We start from the raw sequence: 21,178 nt of genomic DNA, 5'->3' as shown, positions 1-21,178 counted from the left end.
TATTGTTGTTTTCTTTGTGGCCCGTTTACGGAAGTAATTTTTAATATTATATTATTGTAAATAATATTAATGTAATTAATTAATCAATCGCCTTTTTGAACAAGTCTAAATTTGCGAAATAATTTTATTAATACAATAATTTGTTGTAGTACTATGATTTTTGTTTTAATAAATTTATACACACTAACAAAATTAGCCTCTTGTAGGCATTTTTATTAATTAAGGTACTTTTAGTTAGTTTAGTTCCTTATCCTTAACAAAAATAAACGATTTTGCAACTCAAATCATCATTTTATTGTAATAAATATGTAACAAAATTTCAAAAACACAAGAAACGAGTAACAAGAAAAAATAGAATTGAAATTTAAAGCTTCTTAACAGCCTCCAATTGGATTCGACCCTTCTCGACGTCGACAGAGACAACTTTAACTTCAACCCTGTCGCCGATTTGTAGGTCGAGTCCGTGCGTCTTGCTGCAGTGTATCAGCCCACTGGTGCCGACGCCGATGTCCACGAACACGCCGAAATGTGTGACGTTCGTGGCCCTACCCGTCATTTCGGTGCCCGGCCCTATGTCGTTGATGCTGGTCAGACCCTTCTTGAACAGCGGCTCCTTGGAGACCTCCGTTCGTAGATCGTAGTTGAGGGGTTTCGACAACGCGTCCAAAATTAAATTCAGCGTCGCCTCCCCACAGCCCAGCTCCGAGCACATTTTACTTTTGTCCATTACGTCCGCCTGTCTTTTAATTTTATCAATAAAGTCTTCGTCGCCAACGTCTTTTAATTTTAATTTTAGTTTCTGTAGCAGTTTTTTGGTGGTACCGTACGATTCCGGGTGGATGTAGGTGCAGTCTAGTTTTGTGGTGTCTGTGTCTTTATAAAAATCTACAGCTTCGTCTTTGTTTGTTGGTCCCACCCTTAAAAATCCGGCGCATTGTTCGAAGATTTTGACGCCGATTCCCTTCACCTTGGTCAGTTGCTTGCGGGTTTTAAATTGTCCATTTTCTTCCCTGTATTTGATTATTTGGCTGGCACGCTTCTCGGTGAGTCCGGCGATTCGACTGTTAATAAAAAATTACAATTAAAAGTGTTTTTATTGGTGTATTTTGAGTTTAGATAAGTGTGGCTTTATTCAATTTAAAATATCACTCCAATTAGAAAAGTGTAAACTTGGTGTGTCATGTTATCTTTATTTCTTACCGTTTATTAGATTAGAGATCAACACCTACAGAAAAATCTGAGAAGAATCTAAAAATTTCAAATATATAGATTCAACACTCAATATTTTATGTTAAAAATATCTTGTGTAGAATATAATTTTACTGCAACAAAATTACCGTAGTAAACACTCTGAGGCGGTGTTCAAGTCGACGCCGACGAAGCTGACACACTCGGACACAACTTCATCGAGCGCCTCGTCCAGCTGCTTCTTCTTCAGGTCGTGCTGGTACATCCCGACGCCCAAATGTTGCGGCTCAACCTTCACCAACTCGGCCAGCGGTTCCTGTAGTCTACGTGCGAGTGAAACTGAAAAATAAATTAAAAGTAATGAGCTGGGTCGTTTAGCCAGTAACTGTAAGCATTTACTGGCACTAATTATGTTGGGGTCGACGTCAGGGAACTCTTTTTTGGCTTCCGGACTGCAGGAATAAATGGAGACGCCGTTCTCGTCTACGATCGTGTATTTAACATCCAGAGGCCTAAAGACACCGTTCTGTATGTGTCGGGACAGCCAAGTTTCGGTCTCCCGACAAGCTGTGCCGTTCCCCAGGGCAATCAGTTCACAACTACAACGAAAAACCTGTTTATTCTTCAGGTTAATGTAATATGTTTAAATTATTACTTGTGCTTCAGCAGCAGGTCTTTAATAACTGTTTCCCACTTGACCTTCTTGGTGTGGGGGTAGATGACAACGTGGTCCAACAGTACGCCAGTCTTAGTTACCATGGCCACCTTACAACCATTACTGAACCCTGGATCAATGCCCAGGATAGGTTTGCCCTTTAACGGCGGCGCCAGTAATAGATGCTTGAGATTCTTGGCGAAGACCTCACAGGAAGCCTTGCAGGCTTTCTGCTTCAGCTCCGCACGCACCTCCCTGATTATCAACGGCTGGACTGAAACGGAAACATGTAAAAGTTGTACAAGTTTGAGTTTTATACCCACTTAATCTTGTGTAGCAATCTTGAATGGCCTCCATAATGAGTCGCTTTCTGTTCCCATCGAACGGGCCGACATTCATCCACTTGCCGATGCAGAAGTTGGAGAACTTGTTGTGGAGGAAGTCCGGCACCACGATCTTCACGCTTAAAACCTTCAGACTTTCACCCCGGTTTATAGCCAAGATTTGATGGGGTTTTAGAAACTTTGTGGGCGATTTGAAGTTGAAATACAATTCGAATTTGAATTCCTTTACTGGTTTGGCCGGTTTTGTGGACTTTACGTCGACTTTCGCATGGGATTTTTTGGTTTCCATCAAGAAATTCACTTCAGTTCGTCTAAATTGGACAAAATTTAATCATTAACTAATAGATTTTCTATTAAAAGTTAAAAATTACTTACAAATTCCTTAAATATGACAATAGGTCTGTGTCAGAAGATATAACGGATGCTATAATATGTATTACACCTTGTTCAACGTCTTGTAGTTTACTTAATTCTTTAACGTTTTTATCAACAAAACTATTTAAATTGACTGGGCCTGTATTGTTTAATAATTTCATAGCTACTTCCTCCAGGCCTAACTTTTTTGCTCTCTCTGCCAATGTCTTCCTACCTTCAGGTTTAAATGGTGCATACTAAAAACATTAAGTTAAAGAAATGTTATTTAATTTTTTATATACTGACAATTAGTTCAAGTTCCTCAGCTGATCGAACTGAGACAATAGACTTCCTCAATTTAGGATTTAATTGCCCCATTTTGTTGACAGTTTGAACCACAGTGTTGATTTTACTTTTCAAGTCACAAATCTCCTCATAACACTCTTTGACATCCCTCAAATCCTCCGGGTCCATGTTACCAGTGTCTGACCTTCTGTACCGTGCAATAAATGGAATGGTGTTGCCTTTAGAGAACAACTTTATAATGTTTTCTGAAATAATGAAGTCCAACTGCTTCTGCTCAGCCAACAACTCATAATCTCTCCATTCAGGCTCCACTTCCGACGAGTCTTCTTCCAGTTTTTTGACTTTTTTGGAGGTGCTGGGCTCATCTTCACTGGTAGTTTTCCTTTTCTGTAACGCTATCATTAAAGGCTGTTCTAGTTTGTGATTTATTGTTTTTACCTTCGCTTTGCTGGGGGTGTTTTTGTTCATGTTTTTGTTTATAAATAAGGTCTGGCGAATTTTTAAAATGGCAGGCTGGCAAACTGTGCAAGGATGCAACCTAAACGGAAAACACTAAGGCAAATGTTTATTATAATATAAAAGTACTAATTAGAACTGTAAAACTAACTTAATTGTACTACATAATTATTTTTTGCCTAGGAAGTGTCATTATGATGTTGTTTTTGAAATTTTGGCAGTTTGGAGGTTTATTCCGTGTTGCAAATAATTTTATTTATTAAAAATCAGCTGTTCCTGGGGGATTTTGTGGGCGTGACAGGTGGCTGTTTCCCTCGCAAAACAACTAAATTCAGCTCCCACAATTACTGAAGCGGTTAAAATAAGCCTTCAACAACTTGCTTAACATTAAAACGACAGGTTTCAAAAGTAAATAGGGCAAACACGGCCAAAAAATCGATTTTTAACACAAACGGCGGGAAATATTTGAATGCAGTGGGATGTGACTCGGTTAGTCAAAACATAGGTAGGACGCACTTTTAGTTTGATATTAAAGAAGTCTCCACCGTTATCATTGTTGTGGAGTGTAATTATTAATAAAACAACGAATTGTGCCCGTTAAATCGGCGTAAATTAACCCGAAACAGCGATATATTTTTAAAAAACACTGAACAAAACTTTCGGCTGCGCAAACGGTTGCGCACTACCGCATAAGTGTTTCCAGCCGTCATCTGTGTTATATTGGTGAGTACATTAACAATTTTATTTGCCGGATTTCCATTAAAATACGCCGATTTTAGTGTTGATTCGCGTTGTAAGTGTGGCGTTTGTGTGCGAGGGAGGTTTGTGCGTGATTGTCACTCGCGATTATCGTTCCGTTCATTTAAAATCGGCCCGATTTCTTTGGCGTCCCGTCGCTTTTATCGCCAAGCGTTGCATTCGCCGTATTTAAGCGGCGTAATCGGGTCACAGCTTTGGTTACGGGTTCGGTGGCCGATTAAAAGGGTAGGTTGCGAGTTGCTGGCGATGTTTCAGTGAGTTTTGGGTTGTAGAGTGGTTGGTTGGGGACGGCGGTTAGGAAAGTGCCATGTTTCATTTTCACCCGACGTTTGGCACGTACACCAAAACTTTCTCTGTTATGCACGTGTGTTTTGTGCCCCAATTCGATTTTCCCACGTCCAACAACTAGTTTAGAAGGGTGCATTTGGTTCATTGATAACAACTTTAAGTGGTGGCATAATTTGGTGATTATTGTCAATTTACTTGGCGACCCAACAGTCGGAGTCCAATTAAATGTATGTAAAAAGGGTTGTTTACACGTAGATCCGAGGCAAAATTGTGCTTTGTCGCCGGACAACTGCGATAAGCGTCGGTTATCTCGCCCTCCCGTGAACTTGGCCGCCTGTTGTGGCTCAAGAAACAATCACCAGACGTCCCAAGAAAACCCATTTTCTTTCGACTTAAAAGCGGCTTTTTCCCGTTCGTCCAGTCAATGAAAGGTCGATGTGCACTTGACACAGTTAGTCCCGTCGGAGGCGTCGGGTTCACGTCCCCGGCGTCCGTTGGGGGGGTTGATTTTTGGGGTGGTGGTGCGTGTGCGTGTGCATGTGTGTCGGTCGGTGGGTCCGTGATGGCGGCTGGCGGGCAATCGATCGCGCCAGATGCGAGGTGGCCCGGAGGCTGTTGCCCCCGCGTGCACGCTTGCAATGTCGCGTACTTGAGGTTTTCGGGTGCCCGATTTTTTGGGTCGGGGATTCTTTAAATGCGACAAGTCACGGTCGGTTTTGAATGTGCGACGTTTACGGTTAGGTTCCCCTTTTGGGCTCAGTCTCCTTTGTGGTGATGGCGGTGGTTGGGTCTTTGTTTTTATTGTTACATTTGTCCTACTTAAATAGTTCATAGTTACTCATAGTTAGTCCTGATTTTTATATTTTGCGAAGTCCTTTAATTTTTTAGTAGATGTCGCCACCCATTTAAATTTTAATGTGTCAAAAGGACTCATTTATTTACATTGTTTTTATTAAAATTTAACTAATTTCCTTATAAATCTAATGACCAATAAATTGAGTGCACTCTTTACAACATTTCCTTGAACAAACCAGATTGCCATGGAGTTTCAAACTGTTGCTTAAAAATTATGTCCGGCATTTTGAATCTCAGTGTCACAAAACCAATAGGATAATATAATATAATATAATATAATGTTGTTAATCGTTTTCCAGGTAAATCCATTAAATTATCGTTATTTTCTAATAAATTTTAAACAATCGAACAACAAATGCAATCGACCTGATAACATTGTCAGCAAATCTCAATTATCTAAACAAAAATTCATTAATTAAATCTCTAATGCGATTCTAATGAGAAATTCTACAAACACTTATAAATTAAATGATTATAATGGTAATAAAATATGTGGGAAACATAATAGGGGTGAAGGACACATACATTTTTGTTTATTTCTACTGTTTTCTTACTTTGAAAGGAAAATAGCCAGTTATTTTTTGGAAAAAAGGGGTCTGAGACATCTTACACCTACTGAAATTAAAATTTTTGTAATAAAATGTTCTTTATTAACTTAAATTTTAAAAACTGAGAAGAGGAAGTCCATAAAACGTTGTTTAATAATGAAATACTGCATTCTTAGAGTTTGAGAGGAAAAAATCCATAAAATATATATTATATTTAATATTTTTTATTAATTATTAATTAGACATTAAAGTCATCTCAATTTTAATCTGAAAGTGTCATTCTTAGATCAAAGAAGAGGTCATTTTTTAGGAAAGCCCTTCAGCCCTTTAAGACTAAGTCTGACACATTAGAAACCATTTATTTAATTGAAAAAACAATTTTATTAAGAAAAAGAAATCTTAAGTCGATTTTATTTATTTTTTATTATCCTTAAGAATTCAAAATAAATTGTTCTGCTAAGATTATTTAGATAAATACTGCTTTAGTTGACGTATTTGTTAGTTGGTGTTGTGGTAGCTCTATCTTTTGTTGTGTTTACGTGTTGTGCCGATAAAATTTGTGTGTTGAAACGTTGCCTGCATTTCGGGGACGGGACGGTGGAAGGGAAATTCTGGAACTTTCAATTCGGCCATGGAAGACGTGCATCGAGTCACGTGCTTTACGAACTGATTGATGCAACTGTTGATTCTTTACGGGCTCTAGCTGAGATTCTTTCACTTCATGCATTGATTGGACAATTAACTTCACTGGCACTTTAAATAATTAAAGATTTGGTACAATTTTATTGGGTATTCGAACATGTTTTTATTTGAAATGGTGCCAAAGAGTCATATTATTGAAAATTGAAGCTTGTGATGGCACATATTTGTCTGCGAAATAGGTATTTTTAATTGTTTTTTAGCTACATTTTATTTTAAATGTGGACAAAATATTTTAAAACATTTTATGTGTCCTTAAATGTGAGTCTTCAATAATTATGAGTAGTTAAATATAGAAAATAACTCGTTTATTTAATGTGAACCATTAAATATTAATTTACTATTGTTGTTTTATGGAGTATTTCCTAAACTACCATGTTTTTATTCTATAAAATATAAAATCTATTTTCCTCCAAACAGCTTGAATTGCTGTAATGTGTTCATTTAAATTTGATAAATTTTTATGTCGAATTTGGGACGGGCAGGACAAAACACCAATGCTTTGGTCTTTTAATCAGTCACAAATTTGGATTTGTGTTTAATTTGTTCAGATATATTAAAATTATTTAAATACTTGCAGTATAACAGCATTTCTAACAAGAAAAACTAATGAAAAATTGAAAGAAATGAACAGAAACTGCTAAATTATAATACAAAAACATCTTTTATTCATAAATTTTAAGGGTACATTTAATAATTTCTATAATATTTACAAAGAACTGTTTAATTTGTTCAGATATATTGAAATTATTTAAATATTTGCAGTATAACAGCATTTCTAACAAGAAAAACTAATGAAAAATTGAAAGAAATGGACAGAAACTGCTAAATTATATTACAAAAACATCTTTTCCTCATAAATTTTAAGGGTACATTTAATAATTTCTATAATATTTACAAAGAACTGTTTAATTTGTTCAGATATATTGAAATTATTTAAATATTTGCAGTATAACAGCATTTCTAACAAGAAAAACTAATGTAAAAGTGAAAGAAATGGACAGAAACTGCTAAATTATAATATAAAAACATCTTTTACTCATTATTTTTAAGGGTACATTTAATAATTGGTGTAATATTTACAAAGAAGTGTTTAATTTAATACAAACATATTTTTTCCTCATAAATTTTAAGGGTATACTTAATAATATCTATAATATTTATATATATTTTATAATAATTTACTTGACGATAAGATTGTATTGTTTTTTGACATTCGAATTATCCATTTATTGATTTTCTTTTAAGTTTTTCGAACTCAGATAATTTTTTTTCGTAGGTACTACTTGGCCAGTTTCTCTGAACTCTTAGCCATCTCTGATTATTAATGCCATGAACTTTAATATTAAAAACCCATTAAAATCTTTGTAATACTTCTAAGTTAATGTTTGTGTCTTCTTTATTTTGTGTATTAGAGCACAAATTGTTGATTTTATCCATGGATTTATTTTTAGTACAGTGTGCCAGATAAATTTGTGTGTCGTTCAAAATTGATAAACACTGTTTTTGTTATTGCATTCCTACCGTTGCATCGAAGGTGACAACAACAACCTATATTTGTTTCGCAATTGCACACACACACACACACACACAGACACACACAATTTATGTTACGTAGCAACCTTGATGGTTGTCTTTTATTAAAAAAAATATAGTAATTAATTTATAACGTACAACTATTAATAGGACGAAAATTTTGTATCCCCCAACAAACCTACTGCGACCGTTGTTGCGGCCTGTCGAACCTCCAGAGCGGCCGCCGCAAGAAAACAAGATGGTTTATAAATAAACGCGGCGTTTCGTACTTTCATTGACACCGGGTTTTATAAATAGAACGCGGACCGGTCGCGCTCTCCGCTCTTGGGATCTTGCGAAATGTGGCGCGAGCGCGCGCCTCCTTTTTTTTTTATTTCCATTCTCGGCGTCCTTTTCCGATGATTTTTTGGTATTTCGAGCGTGGTGCACACTTGTTGCACGCGCGCAAAATGCGCAGAACGGCGGGACTAATGGCTCCTGCGGAATGTCGCCGACGATGGAACGGGGGTGGATTTTAAACTGGTTCTAATGTTGGATTAGGTTCTGGTTTAGGAAACTTGCACGTTTATTTATTATTAAATTGTCGTGGGAAATGGAGAAGAACTGGTTTTAAATGAAATTGATCAAATAAAACTAATATAATCAAAGAAATGAGGCAAACATTATCATTCATTTAATAATTTCACCCCCAAAAACATCAATTTGTTCATATGTATTAAAATTATTTAAGTACTTGTAGTATAACATCATGTCTAACAAGAAAAACTTATGAAAAAGTGAAAGAAATGGGCAGAAACTGCTAAATTATAATACAAAAACATCTTTCCCTCATAAATTTTAAGGGTATATTTAATAATTCTTATAATATTTACAAAGAAGTGTTTAATTAGATCAGATATATTAAAATTATTTAAATAACTGCTGTATAACAGCATTTCTAACAAGAAAAACTAATGAAAAAGTGAAAGAAATGGACAGAAACTGCTAAATTATAATTCAAAAACATCTTTTCCTTATAAATTTTAAGGGTATATTTAATAATTTCTATAATATTTACAAAGAAGTATTTAATTTGTTCAGATATATTGAAATTATTTAAATACTTGCAGTATAACAGCATTTATAACAAGAAAAACTAATGAAAAAGTGAAAGAAATTGACAGAAACTGCTAAATTATAATTCAAAAACATCTTTTCCTCATAAATTTTAAGGGTATATTTAATAATTCCTATAATATTTACAAAGAAGTGTTTAATTTGTTCATATATATTGAAATTGTTTAAATACTTTCAGTATAACAGCATTTATAACAAGAAAAACTTATGAAAAAGTGAAAGAAATGGACAGAAACTGTTAAATTATAATACAAAACGTCTTTTCCTCATAAATTTTAAGGGTACATTTAATAATTTCAACAATATTTACAAAGAAATGTCTAATTTGTTGATGCGTTAAAGTTATTTAAATACTTTAAATATTTTTGAATTAATGATACACTGAATAATATAAAAATAATAATTCTGAGTTCTGTAATTAAATTAAATGTGAAACCTTCATCAACACGTAATTAAAAAAGTCAAAAAACAATGAAATAAATTGATCAAACAAAGAAAAGACCGTGTTTGGACCAACGCCCAGAAAAACAGTTGATTCTTAGAATTAATTTTCGTCTTGTGTTGTTCATCGATAACTAATTTTTTGTTTGTTCTGTTCCAGGTTTTGTTTTCGCTAGGTTTACCCACCCACGTCACCCATCATGTTCTCATTTCACAGGCCCAAAGTGTATCGGTCGTCGACCGGGTGTTGCATATGCAAAGCCAAATCCAGCAGGTACACATGACAATTTAACAATTATTAGTTCACGCACGTGTCTTGTCATTATTGTTGACAACAACAATTTTTAAAGCAATTTGAGCAATTGTAATTATTAATATGTGTGAGGTGGTTTTAATAATCAACTAATTTCTAACAAGAAATTGTTTTTGCCTCTTTAATTGGCAGGAAATTGAAAGTAAATAGGATAAGCTTTTTATAATTATTCTAAATGTTAATATATTGCATTCCAATAAGATTTCATTGTAAATTAACAGGAAATCAGACGTCAAAACTGTTCATTAAGTTATTTATAATATTTCCAATAGAATTTCAGTAATAACTATGAGATTAATTTAATGACTTATTCCTGTTCATTTTTAGTTCGAGATTTACGGACAGCAAGAAATACGAGGATGACTTCCTGGAGTGTTTCAAACTGTCGTCTCCACGCCAGGGCGAGATTTGCAATGCTTGTGTCTTGCTGGTCAAACGATGGAAGAAACTTCCGGCTGGGTCGGACAGAAATTGGCAGCACGTAAGTTTATAATATTGAATAAAATCGTTGTTGTATTAACAACATTTTAGTCTAATATCTCGTGTATATTTGATCATTTACTTTAGTTGGGGCAGCATAAATATTGACAATAAGCATATCGTTCCCAGCACGTTTAGAATATTTTATTTAACACACAAATATTGATAATATTCGAATGGTATTATTGGTGAGAAATGTTGAAATATGTTTTTTACCGAAATAACGTAAATATACACTAGTTGTGTTTGCTTAATTCAAGATTAGTATGAATAAGATAATGATTAGTATTGTAAAAAGTATATAATATAAAAATTTCCTGATAATTTCTACTAAATTAATTGTTTCAATATTATATAGTTAATTAATATGTTTAGATGTATTAAAATCATTTAAATACTTACAGTATAACAGCATTTCTAACAAGAAAAACTAATGATAAAGTTAAATAAATGGACTGAAACTGTTGAATTATAATACAAACCATCTTTTACCCATAAATTTTAAGGTTATGTTTAATAATTTTGATAGTATTTACAAATAAGTGTTTAATTTGTTCAGATATATTAAAGTTATTTAAATATTTAAAGTAAAACAAGATTTTTATTATTTTAAATTTAAATACTTACTGAATTTCAATATTTTTGTTTACTCTCAAGACATCAATGAGTGCTGCCAACCTTTAATACCAAAAGATTCTAAAAAGTTCTTGTAAAATCCCCTAATCAAGTTGGCTATGAAAACAGTTGAAGATCACTGTGTGACGATCAACAATGTCCGACCAATATCCCGATAAACTAATAGAAATGGATTTCGAACAGGTTGTAGACGCGCGAGCCGGCCCCGGCATGAAGAGCATGACCAAGTTCAAGAGCAAGAACAACGGCACGAAGAAGAACGACAAGTCGGCCGCCGACCAGCCGCTGCTCAAGAAAAAGAAGAAGGAACGTCGGTACGTGCGTGAGTACAGCCCCACGCTGTCCGACAAGTCGGACAACAGCGACGACATGGACATGGAGATAGCGGAGGCGAACATGGGCAGCGCGAGGAGCGGCCGCTCCAGCTGCTCGGCGAGTCCGGGCGGCAGCGACTGCGAGGTCGAGCTGGTCGCGGTGAAGAGGCGGCGGCTGAACAGGCGCTTCAGGCATCCCGTGAGGCGGGCGGGCGCCAAGCGCGTCGGCGACTTCATCGATCACGATTATTGGAAGAGGTTTGTGCTTGTTTCTTTAATACTTTAGGGGGGGAAAAGTCTCAGACTCTCAAGAGTCCAACAAAAACTTGATAATCTCTTTAATAACTATTTCAGTAACTTAGGAATTTAAAGAATCTCAGTAATTTAAAGACTGTTGTGTTGAATGAATTTCAACGGTATCTATTGCCTAAAGAAACTGAAGACTTTGAGCAATCTAGAGACTTCTTCAAACAATAGGTTCGGGGATCAAGACTTTCAGGTGTTTAATTTGTTCAGATATATTGAAATTATTTAAATATTTATAGTATAACGGCATTTATAACGAGAAAAACTAATGAAAAAGTGAAAGAAATGGGCAGAAACTGCTAAATTATAATTCAAAAACATCTTTTCCTCATAAATTTTAAGGGTACATTTAATAATTCCTATTATATTTACAAAGAGGTGTTTAATTTGTTCAGATATATTGAAATTATTTAAATACTTGCAGAATAACAGCATTTCTAACAAGAAAAACTTATGAAAAAGTGAAAGAAATGGACAGAAACTCCCAAATTATAATACAAAAACATCTTTTCCTCATAAATTTGAAGGGTATATTTAATAATTCCTATAATATTTACAAAGAAGTGTTTAATTTGTTCAGATATATTAAAATTATTTAAATACTTACAGTATAACAGCATTTCTAACAAGAAAAACTTATGAAAAAGTGAAAGAAATGGACAGAAACTGCCAAATTATTATGCAAAAATATCTTTTCTTCATAAATTTTAAGGGTACATTTAATAATTTCTATAATATTTACATAGAAGTGTTTAATTTGTTAAGAAGACTTTCAGGTTAAAGAAATTACATATAAGTTTATTTTTAAAAAAATATATACACCATAGAGAGGAGACTATATGTCTAAACAGGTTAAAGAAATTGAGATGTCTAAATTATTTGGAGACTTGAATAATTTTGAGTGTATAAAATTTCAAGAATCCAAAGTTTTAATCTTTAGAAATCTGGATTCTAATATGTTTTTAAAAATACGTACACCTTAGAGAATATTGAGAAAAAATATTTAAATAATTTATAGACTTTCAGGTTTCTTTTCAGGACACTACAGAACTAAAAATCTCAAAAATAATAGTCTAAAAGATGCCGAAAACAAGATCAATACAATTTTAAGATGTTCCTCAGTACCTTAAATAATCTAAAGAAATCAAATAAAGGAACTACAAATTAAATACCAGTTGTATAAAGAATTAGTTTGGAAACCTTTTGGAAATAGAGTCAAACTCCAACTCACCGCATTCATTTCATTTCAGAGAGACCATCTGTTGCGGTACCATCTACCGCGGTCGCAACAACGAGATAATAGTGGACCCGAGACTGCTGAAGCCGTGCACCGCCCGCATCGAGATGTGCAAGCGTCTGCAGCCGGCCGCGCCGGTCCAGGCGGCCGCCACGTCCGCCGCCACGCCGGTCGACAGCGGGGCGTCGCCCTCGTCCAAGACGTACAGCGACAGCAGTTCGGATTCCGGTTACGACGAGTCGAGCAACCAGAATCTGCCGGAGCAGCACGCGTACAAAAAGACGGCCGAAACGACCGGGAGCAGTAGTTGTATAGGTGTCGGCGATAATTAATACGTATACGCTCCGCCCATCGACTTTTCTGCTTCTATTCTTTAAGATTTAGGTTGTTTATAATTTATTGATTGATATACGTACGTATTATATATATTTATATATATATGAACACATTTGTTATGTTTGTGGATGGTTTATGCATTTCTTGCATGAAAACGGTTTTGAATTTTATTAGGTGATTTATTTTAGTTTGAATACTCAATTGTGAATTGTGTTTATTGATGTAATTACTGCAAGAAACGCATAAATCGCGCTCTTGCCGACAGTACAAATAATTATTGTATATTGAAATTGTTCGATATTTCATTGGAAGCTGGCGTCTTTGATTTGCGGGCTGTTTTCAACAAAACCACTCGTTTTGCCCTATAAACTTTGAACATACATTACAAGCTCTGTCTGTATGGGGTACTTATAAAACCAAACCTAGTTTTATAAATACCCCTTTAATAGACAAAAACTTGAATGTACTTTGAAAGTTAACACAAGAGGAGTCGTTCCAGTGAAAGGTGATTAAAAATCACTTAGAAATTCAGCCTGCGAATACGACACGCAGCTTCACTGTCCAGTTAAGGAATATGGGATAGATTTCTGCGTTCAAAATTTTAAAACAAAATTAAATTGGGGTCCAAATAATTCAATATATTGACACCATTAAAAAATGCTGATGATTATATTTAAATTTAACAAATAAGACTTGAATGTGTTGCAATCAGTTAAACTAAAGCATCTCAGACTAGTCATATTGTTTTTGTGATAGTTTTTGTTTTTGATGGAAAAAATCGATTAATTATATTATCTGATTTGCTTTGCTTTGACGTAAATACTCGAATATCAAAATAAAAAAAATGAAATTCTAACAAATCAAGCAATATAGATTATAAAATCAGATCCATATCATGATTGTGGTGTCTTGACTTACTGCCAAAACCAACCTGTAAATCTAGTGTTCCTCTTTGATGACACAAATTATATTAAGAATTTTTGTAAAAAATGAAAACCTTAAATACATTTGTACATTTTCGCCAGTAATTTAATTAATTTCGTTCCATGGCAGCAATATTTTTTAAGTGCTTACACTTCCGTGCATTAACTACTACTAGTAATTCTATATCCATGTTACATAGTTTATATTTTACAGATAATTTTTATATTATAGATGACTAATATATTTGTTTTTTTAAGACATGCCGAGAGACTGCAAGTCTAGTCGTAATCAGTTTCGAGTTTCCTTAATTTTAAATGCATTTTTTTTTCGACCGTTTCGGACGCCACCGCTTGGTGTGTTTCTGGGGGGGGTTGCGTCCCCATCGGTTGGTCGAATCTCTGTTGTATAAAACAAAAAAAATTAAATAGTAATTTTGTGACAAACTGCCATTAATTGTACATTATATTTTACAGACTTAAAAAGGTTTATTGATTGTATTTATTGTGAATATTGGTTGTATCCCCCCACGCAGTAACAACCATCCCTAGTGTTCGGGAATAATGTGGATGGTTGTTGCCGTAGTTTGGATACGCGAAGTGGATCTCAGATTTAGTTGTGAAACGCATACATTCTTAATTTCACAATTTAATTTAATAAAGTATTATATAATATATGCTTAAATTTAGATATTATAATTATGTATGATAGATTGTAGAAATAGTTATATTTATTTAAAATTTAGATGGTAAATCAATTTGGCTGGCTCGCGTTTGGTTGTAAGTTTGGCCGTAGAGCCAAAGGACGAATCTTCCACTTACCAAAATTTAGTCCCCGGTTTGTTTAGCCCTGGGCTTTTATACATTTTATAATGGAATGAGGGTAAAGACTATTTTTGATAATATTCGAGGTAACATCAGAGTTTTGTAAAAAATAATTATAGCTAGCCAATGTGTATGTGTAGTAAATTGAAGGGAGTTTTTCTATAAAAAAATTAAATATATAAAATTGGATGAAACTTGTAAAAGCCAAATTGTTACTAAATGCAATAAATGACAGCAATTGTTATTTGAATCACAGATGTTTGCGGTTAACTCTAGGATAATTTAGATTTTATAAAAGGGAGATGTGGAAACAAAGTTTCCGGACTTTTAAAGTCGACTTTTTATCCGACGACCTAAAATGTCTGTTGTGTTTGATTATATTGTATAATTATTTAAATGAAAACTTTAATTAATTACCTTTATATTATCTAAATTGTACATTTTTATTGTAATTCAGTGTTTTATATGCTATTGTGACCCGTTGATTTATGTACAACGTATTTATCAATAAAATTTTACATATATTTTAACCTTTTATGCCCTCCCAACGTCGCGTCAAAGTTGTTCTTGAGATGGTCGGTCCCTTAATCATTTTCTAAACATGTCCCAGATATATTCAATAATAATAACTAAATTAATAACAACAATAACAAGCAAAATATGAAAGAGAATCGTAACAGAAAACTGATTTTTTCAATTTGCTCATGTTAAATAACGCCAATTATTAAAAAATAATGTTACTCATGTTATCGTCGTAATTGTTTATAATAAAATTAATATAATTTGTATTGCCATTGTATATTTTCTTTAAGTACACAAGAGAATATGTTGATATTTGATAAAATAAAATACGCAACAAACTTATTTCCATTTTTTGCTATAAATTATAATTAAATTAAAAATTAATATTTTATAAGACAGCATTACATGATACAGTGGCGACCTCTACGCATAAGGTGATTAACCAATTAATTGACAAGAATTTAAAAGTGAAAAAAATAAGGTGGCGCCATCTAGTTCAGTTATGCCCAACCCGGCAATTAAATTTTACAGATTAATGTACGATATGCAGTGGCGACATCTATATATTAGGGGCTCAACTAACAAGTAGCGTACCACAAAAATCTGTAATTTTTTAATGCAAGGTTGGGCCTAATTGAACTAGATGGCGCCACCTTACTTTTTCAAATTATGATTTCATACATTATAAAACAGCATTACATGATACAGTGGCGGCATCTACACGTCAGGTGATTAACTAACTATATAACAAAATTACCAAAGTGAAAAAAGTAAGGTGGCGCCATCTAGTTCAGTTATGCCCAACCCGGCAATTAAATTTTACAGATTAATGTACGATTTGCAGTGGCGACATCTATGTGTTAGGGGCGCAATTAACAAGAAAGATACCACATGAATCTGTAATATTTTAATGCAAGGTTGGGCCTAATTGAACTAGATGGTTTCACCTTACTTTTTCAAGTTTTAATATTTTCTTATTTAATTAGTTGAATATCAGATGTGTAGATGCCGCTGTAGGTTTTTCGTGGTTATGCGTGGGAAGAGATATTGAATTCAAATTCATTAAGTAATTAATGAAAATATTGACACTATATTTTTATGTTTTATTTTCAGGAGCTATTTTAATCACACAGTGTTATTTACAAATGAATAAGACACAATGAAAAATTACACGTAATATTTTATTATAGAATCAGCTATAAAATGACTATACACAAGGATTTGGAGCTTCTAAAAACAATAAATACAAGGAATAAATTACACAAAAACTACAAAATAACATATTTATATATATATAATGGAAAGCAAGGCACAAGTTCGATGAAACAACATTAAACTGCATTTGAACGTAATATATACAAGACTTTTTATTTATAAACAAATATAAAATAAATAGAATTTATTAACAGTTTTTTTATTAACCTTTATCACATATGCATTTATTTAACACGTTATTACGCTTCGTCAATTTAAATTAAGTAACTAATCGATGACTTTACGTCCAATTAAAGTTGAGAAAGATCAAAATGATGCATATAATTTTAATTAAAAAATAGATAAAGGTTATAACAAGGGTTATATTCGTATTAATCAGCACCTTTATACACTTTTGTGTTGTATACAACAAAAGTTATTTTAAAAGAAATTTAGTTAATAAGTCGCAAATGGGTTTTTTGGACTAGATTAAAAATTCATAAAAGTCAACTAAACAATTTTACTATTAATAAGGCTGTGGAGGTCTTACAAATAAAAAATTTAGATACATTAAAATCACAATTATTGTTAATATGACAAGTTATTCACAAATATACTATAATTAGATACAATTGTATAATACAATAAAATTTTTACAAAAAATATCATTCAAAAATTGACATGTATGCAGTATATGTATATAGTTTGATTTGTATTGTAGAACTGGTTACGTTGGTGTCTTTTTATCATATAAACTATTTTAAAAACTATCAAGTTGAACAAACGGATTATTTATTATTAATTAATAGTAAAATTAAACACAAGGAGCAAATATATCACACAGTCAATAAACTTCATATTGTCCAATTAACACAGAGAGACAGACTGACATTTTCCTTACTTAAATCTGTAATAAATGGACACAATCATATGCACAAGTAAACATATAAATTACTAACAACTGATGCACATGTTAAATAAATAAAAAAAAGAAACTAACAGTAATACTTGGTTACAACAAAGTGCTTTTTCAATGTTCGATAAATAAATAAATAAACGCTTCCTCTCTCGGCGTACATCAAATTAAAACTTAACTAACTGAACTTAAAACATTCACTTCGACAGTTTACTGATGACTCTTATCAGCGCTCCGTTCTCGTCCTTCAGCCTCTGGTTTTCAGACTTCAGTGTCTCCAGGTGCTGAAACATCATTCAATATTACACTACGTTTTAATTATAACTTGAGGCGTCGAATACATAAAGCAAAAACGAAGGGCGACAGTACAAAAAGCTTTTTTGTATTTTGCTACAGTCTACAATTTGTACGTGTGTGTGTGTGTGTATGTGGGTGGAGGGAGTGTGGGTGGTTTGGTAGGGTAGTAAATAGCTACATCTACAGTAAACTAAAACAACAATATATAAATAAATTCTATGATGCTCTCACTAAGGTATGCATAGTGATGGTGATTAAATAAAGGGGGGTAAACAGAAGTATTAAATAAACAAAACCAAGTCAAATAATTGCACTTAGTTACCACTTTGTTTACGAAAACTTGAATAGTAGATAGACAACAGACACAGTCTTCAAATTGGACATGTTTCAAGCGCGTGACCAATATACTAAAGCAACTAAATACACTGGTACAAATTATAAAGAAACACAATTACTTCACTAGTTATAATTAAGGCTCTGGATGGTCATAAATTGTGTTTCGATGGTTTGAAACAGTGCAACAAGTAAACATTTATATAATTAGTGTATTAAACAGCAAACAAAACCAACTCGATTAAGATGTGTGAAGAAAAAAGCTGGTTAAAGTCTTAACAACGACAAGTCCATCATCAACAACCTAAACTAAATTAAAAACACAAACAAAACTCGGACAAAAATGATGATGCGCAAAAAATTCGATAAATGACAAAATTAATAATAAAACTAAATAAAAATAAAACAACGGAGAAGGCTGCGTTAAACATGGTTACCTATTTTTTCGCAGAGTTGGTAAGTTTGTTGATGACACGTGTGAGCGATCGATTATCGGCCTTTAATCGCTCGTTGTCGGCCTTCAATTTTTGCAATTGCTAAAACACAATATGCGGTCCGATTTTAAAATCTCTTTTGGTGCAGACGCCGTGAGAATTTTAAATTTTGTTCTATTGATTTTTATCCTGCGTTGCCGTTTGATGGTGGAAATTTGGCCAGTGAAGGCTACCAATGACTTAGACCGTAGAACACACAGATCCAGTGGCCAGTTTCATTGATTTTGGGCCCACAGGGAATCCTGAGGTAGCTCATTCTAGGCTACCTCTATTTAACATTAAAATTTATAGAGGAAAAGCTGAAGCCTCTCCTCCATGTTGTTCTACAATCATCAACTGATGATAAAGGAATTGAAAGGGTCCAAAGGGGGTTCCAGAATCCCGAAAAATGTCACTGAAGGTGCCCTCAATCCAGTCACATCTCAAAGATGTGGTTCTTCATGCCACTCCAATCCATGTGTTCTATTTAGTAAGTCACTGGGTATAACAAAGAAGTTGTGAACGTGTGATTTGCTTTCCACCATCATGTCTTTACTTAACTAAAAATATAGTCACAATTCGTTCAAAAATAAGGGCAAAATCCAACACAAAAAACGCACTGTGCAATTCTTTGACTTTCAGATATCAACAGGCATTCCAAAAACCAAAAACTGTAAAAGAAACTGAGTGAGGGGGCAAAGTAAACTCAAAAACCGGTGTGTCAGTGAGTCGGTGCAGAACAAAGTCGGAAGAGTAAACAAAAGAAATAATAGTAGAAAATACTTAAGTGGAGGAGTTTTTTTTTTGGAAAAGAACCGGTGGGACGCTTACCTTCAGTTCCTCCTCCATTTCGCTCAGTTTCCGTTCCATCGCTCGCCGTTCCCGCTTCTCCAGTTCCGACAGAGAGTTTTTACTGGTCTGTCGAACAACAAACACGATTCATTTTGTGCTTCTAATCAAATTACTAAACTAAATGTTTCTAAGACCTAATCACAGAGAAATTAAACCACGGAGACCGCACGGAATTCTGAACTATGGGGCCTTGGGAACGAGTTTGAGTGGTTGAAAGCTTGAAGCCGGTGGATACTTACGACGAGGTTGATTTTCTCCAGTGTCTGTTTGGTCTCGCGCAACTCCTCCTCGGACTTCTTCAGCTTGTCCTTGAGACGGTCGTTCTCGGCCAGCTGTTGCTCGTACAGTTTCTTGTAGTCTATCTCTCCATTCTCGTTGCGGATGTCGCTGTTGCTGCCGGTGCGCGATCTGCTGTTCCTCTCTACGCCACTCTAAAAATATAATAAAAAATAATTATCATTTAATAATATTATTATATAACACACGTTTAAATTTAGGTGGTATAATTATGTATGATACATTGTAGAACTGGTTATATTTATTTAGAATTTAGATGGTAAATCAATTTGGCTGGCTCGTGTTTGGCTGTGGAGCCAAAGGACGAATCTTCCACTTACCAAAATTTAATCCCTGGTTTGTTTAGCTCTGGGCTTTTATACATTTTATAATGGACTGAGGGTAAAGACTATTTTTGATAATATTCGAGGTAACATAAGAGTTTTGTAAAAAATAATTATAACTAGCCCCAATATGTATGTGTAGAAAATTGAAGTGAGTTTTTCTATAAAACAATTAAATATATAAAATAGGATGAAACTTGTAAAAGCCAAATTGTTACTATATGCAATAAATGACAGCAATTGTTATTTGAATCACAGATGTTTGCGGTTAACTCGAGGATAATTTATATTTTATAAAAGGGAGATGTGGAAACAAAGTTTCCAGACTTTTAAAATCGCTTTTTATCTGACTACATAAAAAGTCTATTGTGTTTGATTATATTGCATAATTATTTATAAGAAAACTTTAATTAACTACCTTTATATTATCCAAATTGTATATTTTTATTGTAATTCAGTGTTTTACATGCTATTGTGGGTGGGCTGTTAATTTATGTACAACGTTAGTCATCAATAAAATTTTACGTATATTTTAATATTTTATTTTTATGTAATCAAAAATTATTGACCAATAAATTACCTCCCCTTCCAAAGTCACATAAGATTAAATAAACACCTTTTAATATTTTTATATTATATATATGGAATGTCCAACACCAATCAATAAAAATATTTGGTTCCAACATTTTTAAATATTATTTTCTCTTGAATGTAAAATCAGAAAATTTATTATAAAATGTATTTTTGTCCAAAAAATTCATTTTTAGTCTTCCTTTTAAAGCTTTTTATCTGCAATTTATTGAAAATTCCACTAAACTGAAGGGTCTTTCTATAAAAAAATTATAAAAATGAAACATTTTATACCAAATGTTTTATACAATTTTTTTTGTTTAAAAATATATCTGTTATTAAAAAAATATATTTTATTAGTTTAGTAGTAGTAATATTTTTTCCAAAAAAACTGATTTTTAGTCTTCATTTTGAAGTTTTTTGCCCGTAATTTATTGAATACTTCACTAAATTGAAATTTTATTCAATTATCTGTTTTTAGAGTATGTT

General features: G+C 33.4%; 3 protein-coding genes across 11 annotated transcripts in view; 1 reads left to right on the top strand and 2 right to left on the bottom strand.

The window, feature by feature from the left end:
* Nucleotides 1–270: 270 nt before the first annotated feature.
* Nucleotides 271–3,499, bottom strand: LOC109601880 (S1 RNA-binding domain-containing protein 1). Its single transcript, XM_020018176.2, has 8 exons — nucleotides 3,286–3,499; nucleotides 2,848–3,234; nucleotides 2,563–2,798; nucleotides 2,167–2,498; nucleotides 1,844–2,117; nucleotides 1,588–1,787; nucleotides 1,338–1,527; nucleotides 271–1,061 (listed from the first exon to the last, which is right to left on the bottom strand). The coding sequence occupies exons 1-8, from the start codon at nucleotides 3,313–3,315 to the stop codon at nucleotides 365–367; spliced, it is 2,346 nt and encodes a 781-aa protein (XP_019873735.2). The 5' UTR covers nucleotides 3,316–3,499; the 3' UTR covers nucleotides 271–364.
* A 399-nt stretch (nucleotides 3,500–3,898) lies between these two features.
* LOC109601896 (SIN3-HDAC complex-associated factor) lies at nucleotides 3,899–15,436 on the top strand. 2 transcript variants are annotated; one of them, XM_049963464.1, is made up of 5 exons: nucleotides 3,899–4,026; nucleotides 9,706–9,819; nucleotides 10,186–10,339; nucleotides 11,158–11,546; nucleotides 12,845–15,436. In XM_049963464.1, exons 2-5 carry the CDS (start codon nucleotides 9,746–9,748, stop codon nucleotides 13,161–13,163), a joined length of 936 nt encoding a protein of 311 aa, XP_049819421.1. In that variant the 5' UTR covers nucleotides 3,899–4,026; nucleotides 9,706–9,745; the 3' UTR covers nucleotides 13,164–15,436. The 2 variants fall into 2 exon arrangements, with proteins under 2 accessions (XP_049819421.1, XP_019873752.1); XM_020018193.2 differs by lacking the exon at nucleotides 3,899–4,026 and adding an exon at nucleotides 4,096–4,287.
* A 1,158-nt stretch (nucleotides 15,437–16,594) lies between these two features.
* Nucleotides 16,595–21,178, bottom strand: part of LOC109607528 (protein phosphatase 1 regulatory subunit 12A-like) — a 31,801-nt gene continuing 27,217 nt past the window's right edge. For 6 of the 8 annotated variants that reach the window (XM_049963450.1, XM_049963457.1, XM_049963454.1 and 3 more), the window contains 4 exons: nucleotides 19,739–19,930; nucleotides 19,479–19,565; nucleotides 18,612–18,710; nucleotides 16,595–17,828 (listed from right to left, as the gene is read on the bottom strand). In XM_049963450.1, coding sequence (XP_049819407.1) covers nucleotides 18,612–18,710; nucleotides 19,479–19,565; nucleotides 19,739–19,930 — 378 coding nt within the window. In that variant the 3' untranslated portion in view covers nucleotides 16,595–17,828. The remainder of the gene's footprint in view (nucleotides 17,829–18,611; nucleotides 18,711–19,478; nucleotides 19,566–19,738; nucleotides 19,931–21,178) is intronic. The other 2 variants (XM_049963451.1, XM_049963453.1) reach the window with 2 other exon arrangements.

The sequence above is a fragment of the Aethina tumida genome, chromosome 2 (assembly GCF_024364675.1).
Source record: "Aethina tumida isolate Nest 87 chromosome 2, icAetTumi1.1, whole genome shotgun sequence".
NCBI classification, from domain to species: Eukaryota; Metazoa; Arthropoda; class Insecta; order Coleoptera; family Nitidulidae; genus Aethina; species Aethina tumida.
The sequence above is the reverse complement of the archived record's forward strand: the minus strand, read 5'-3'. Positions and strand labels throughout refer to the sequence as shown.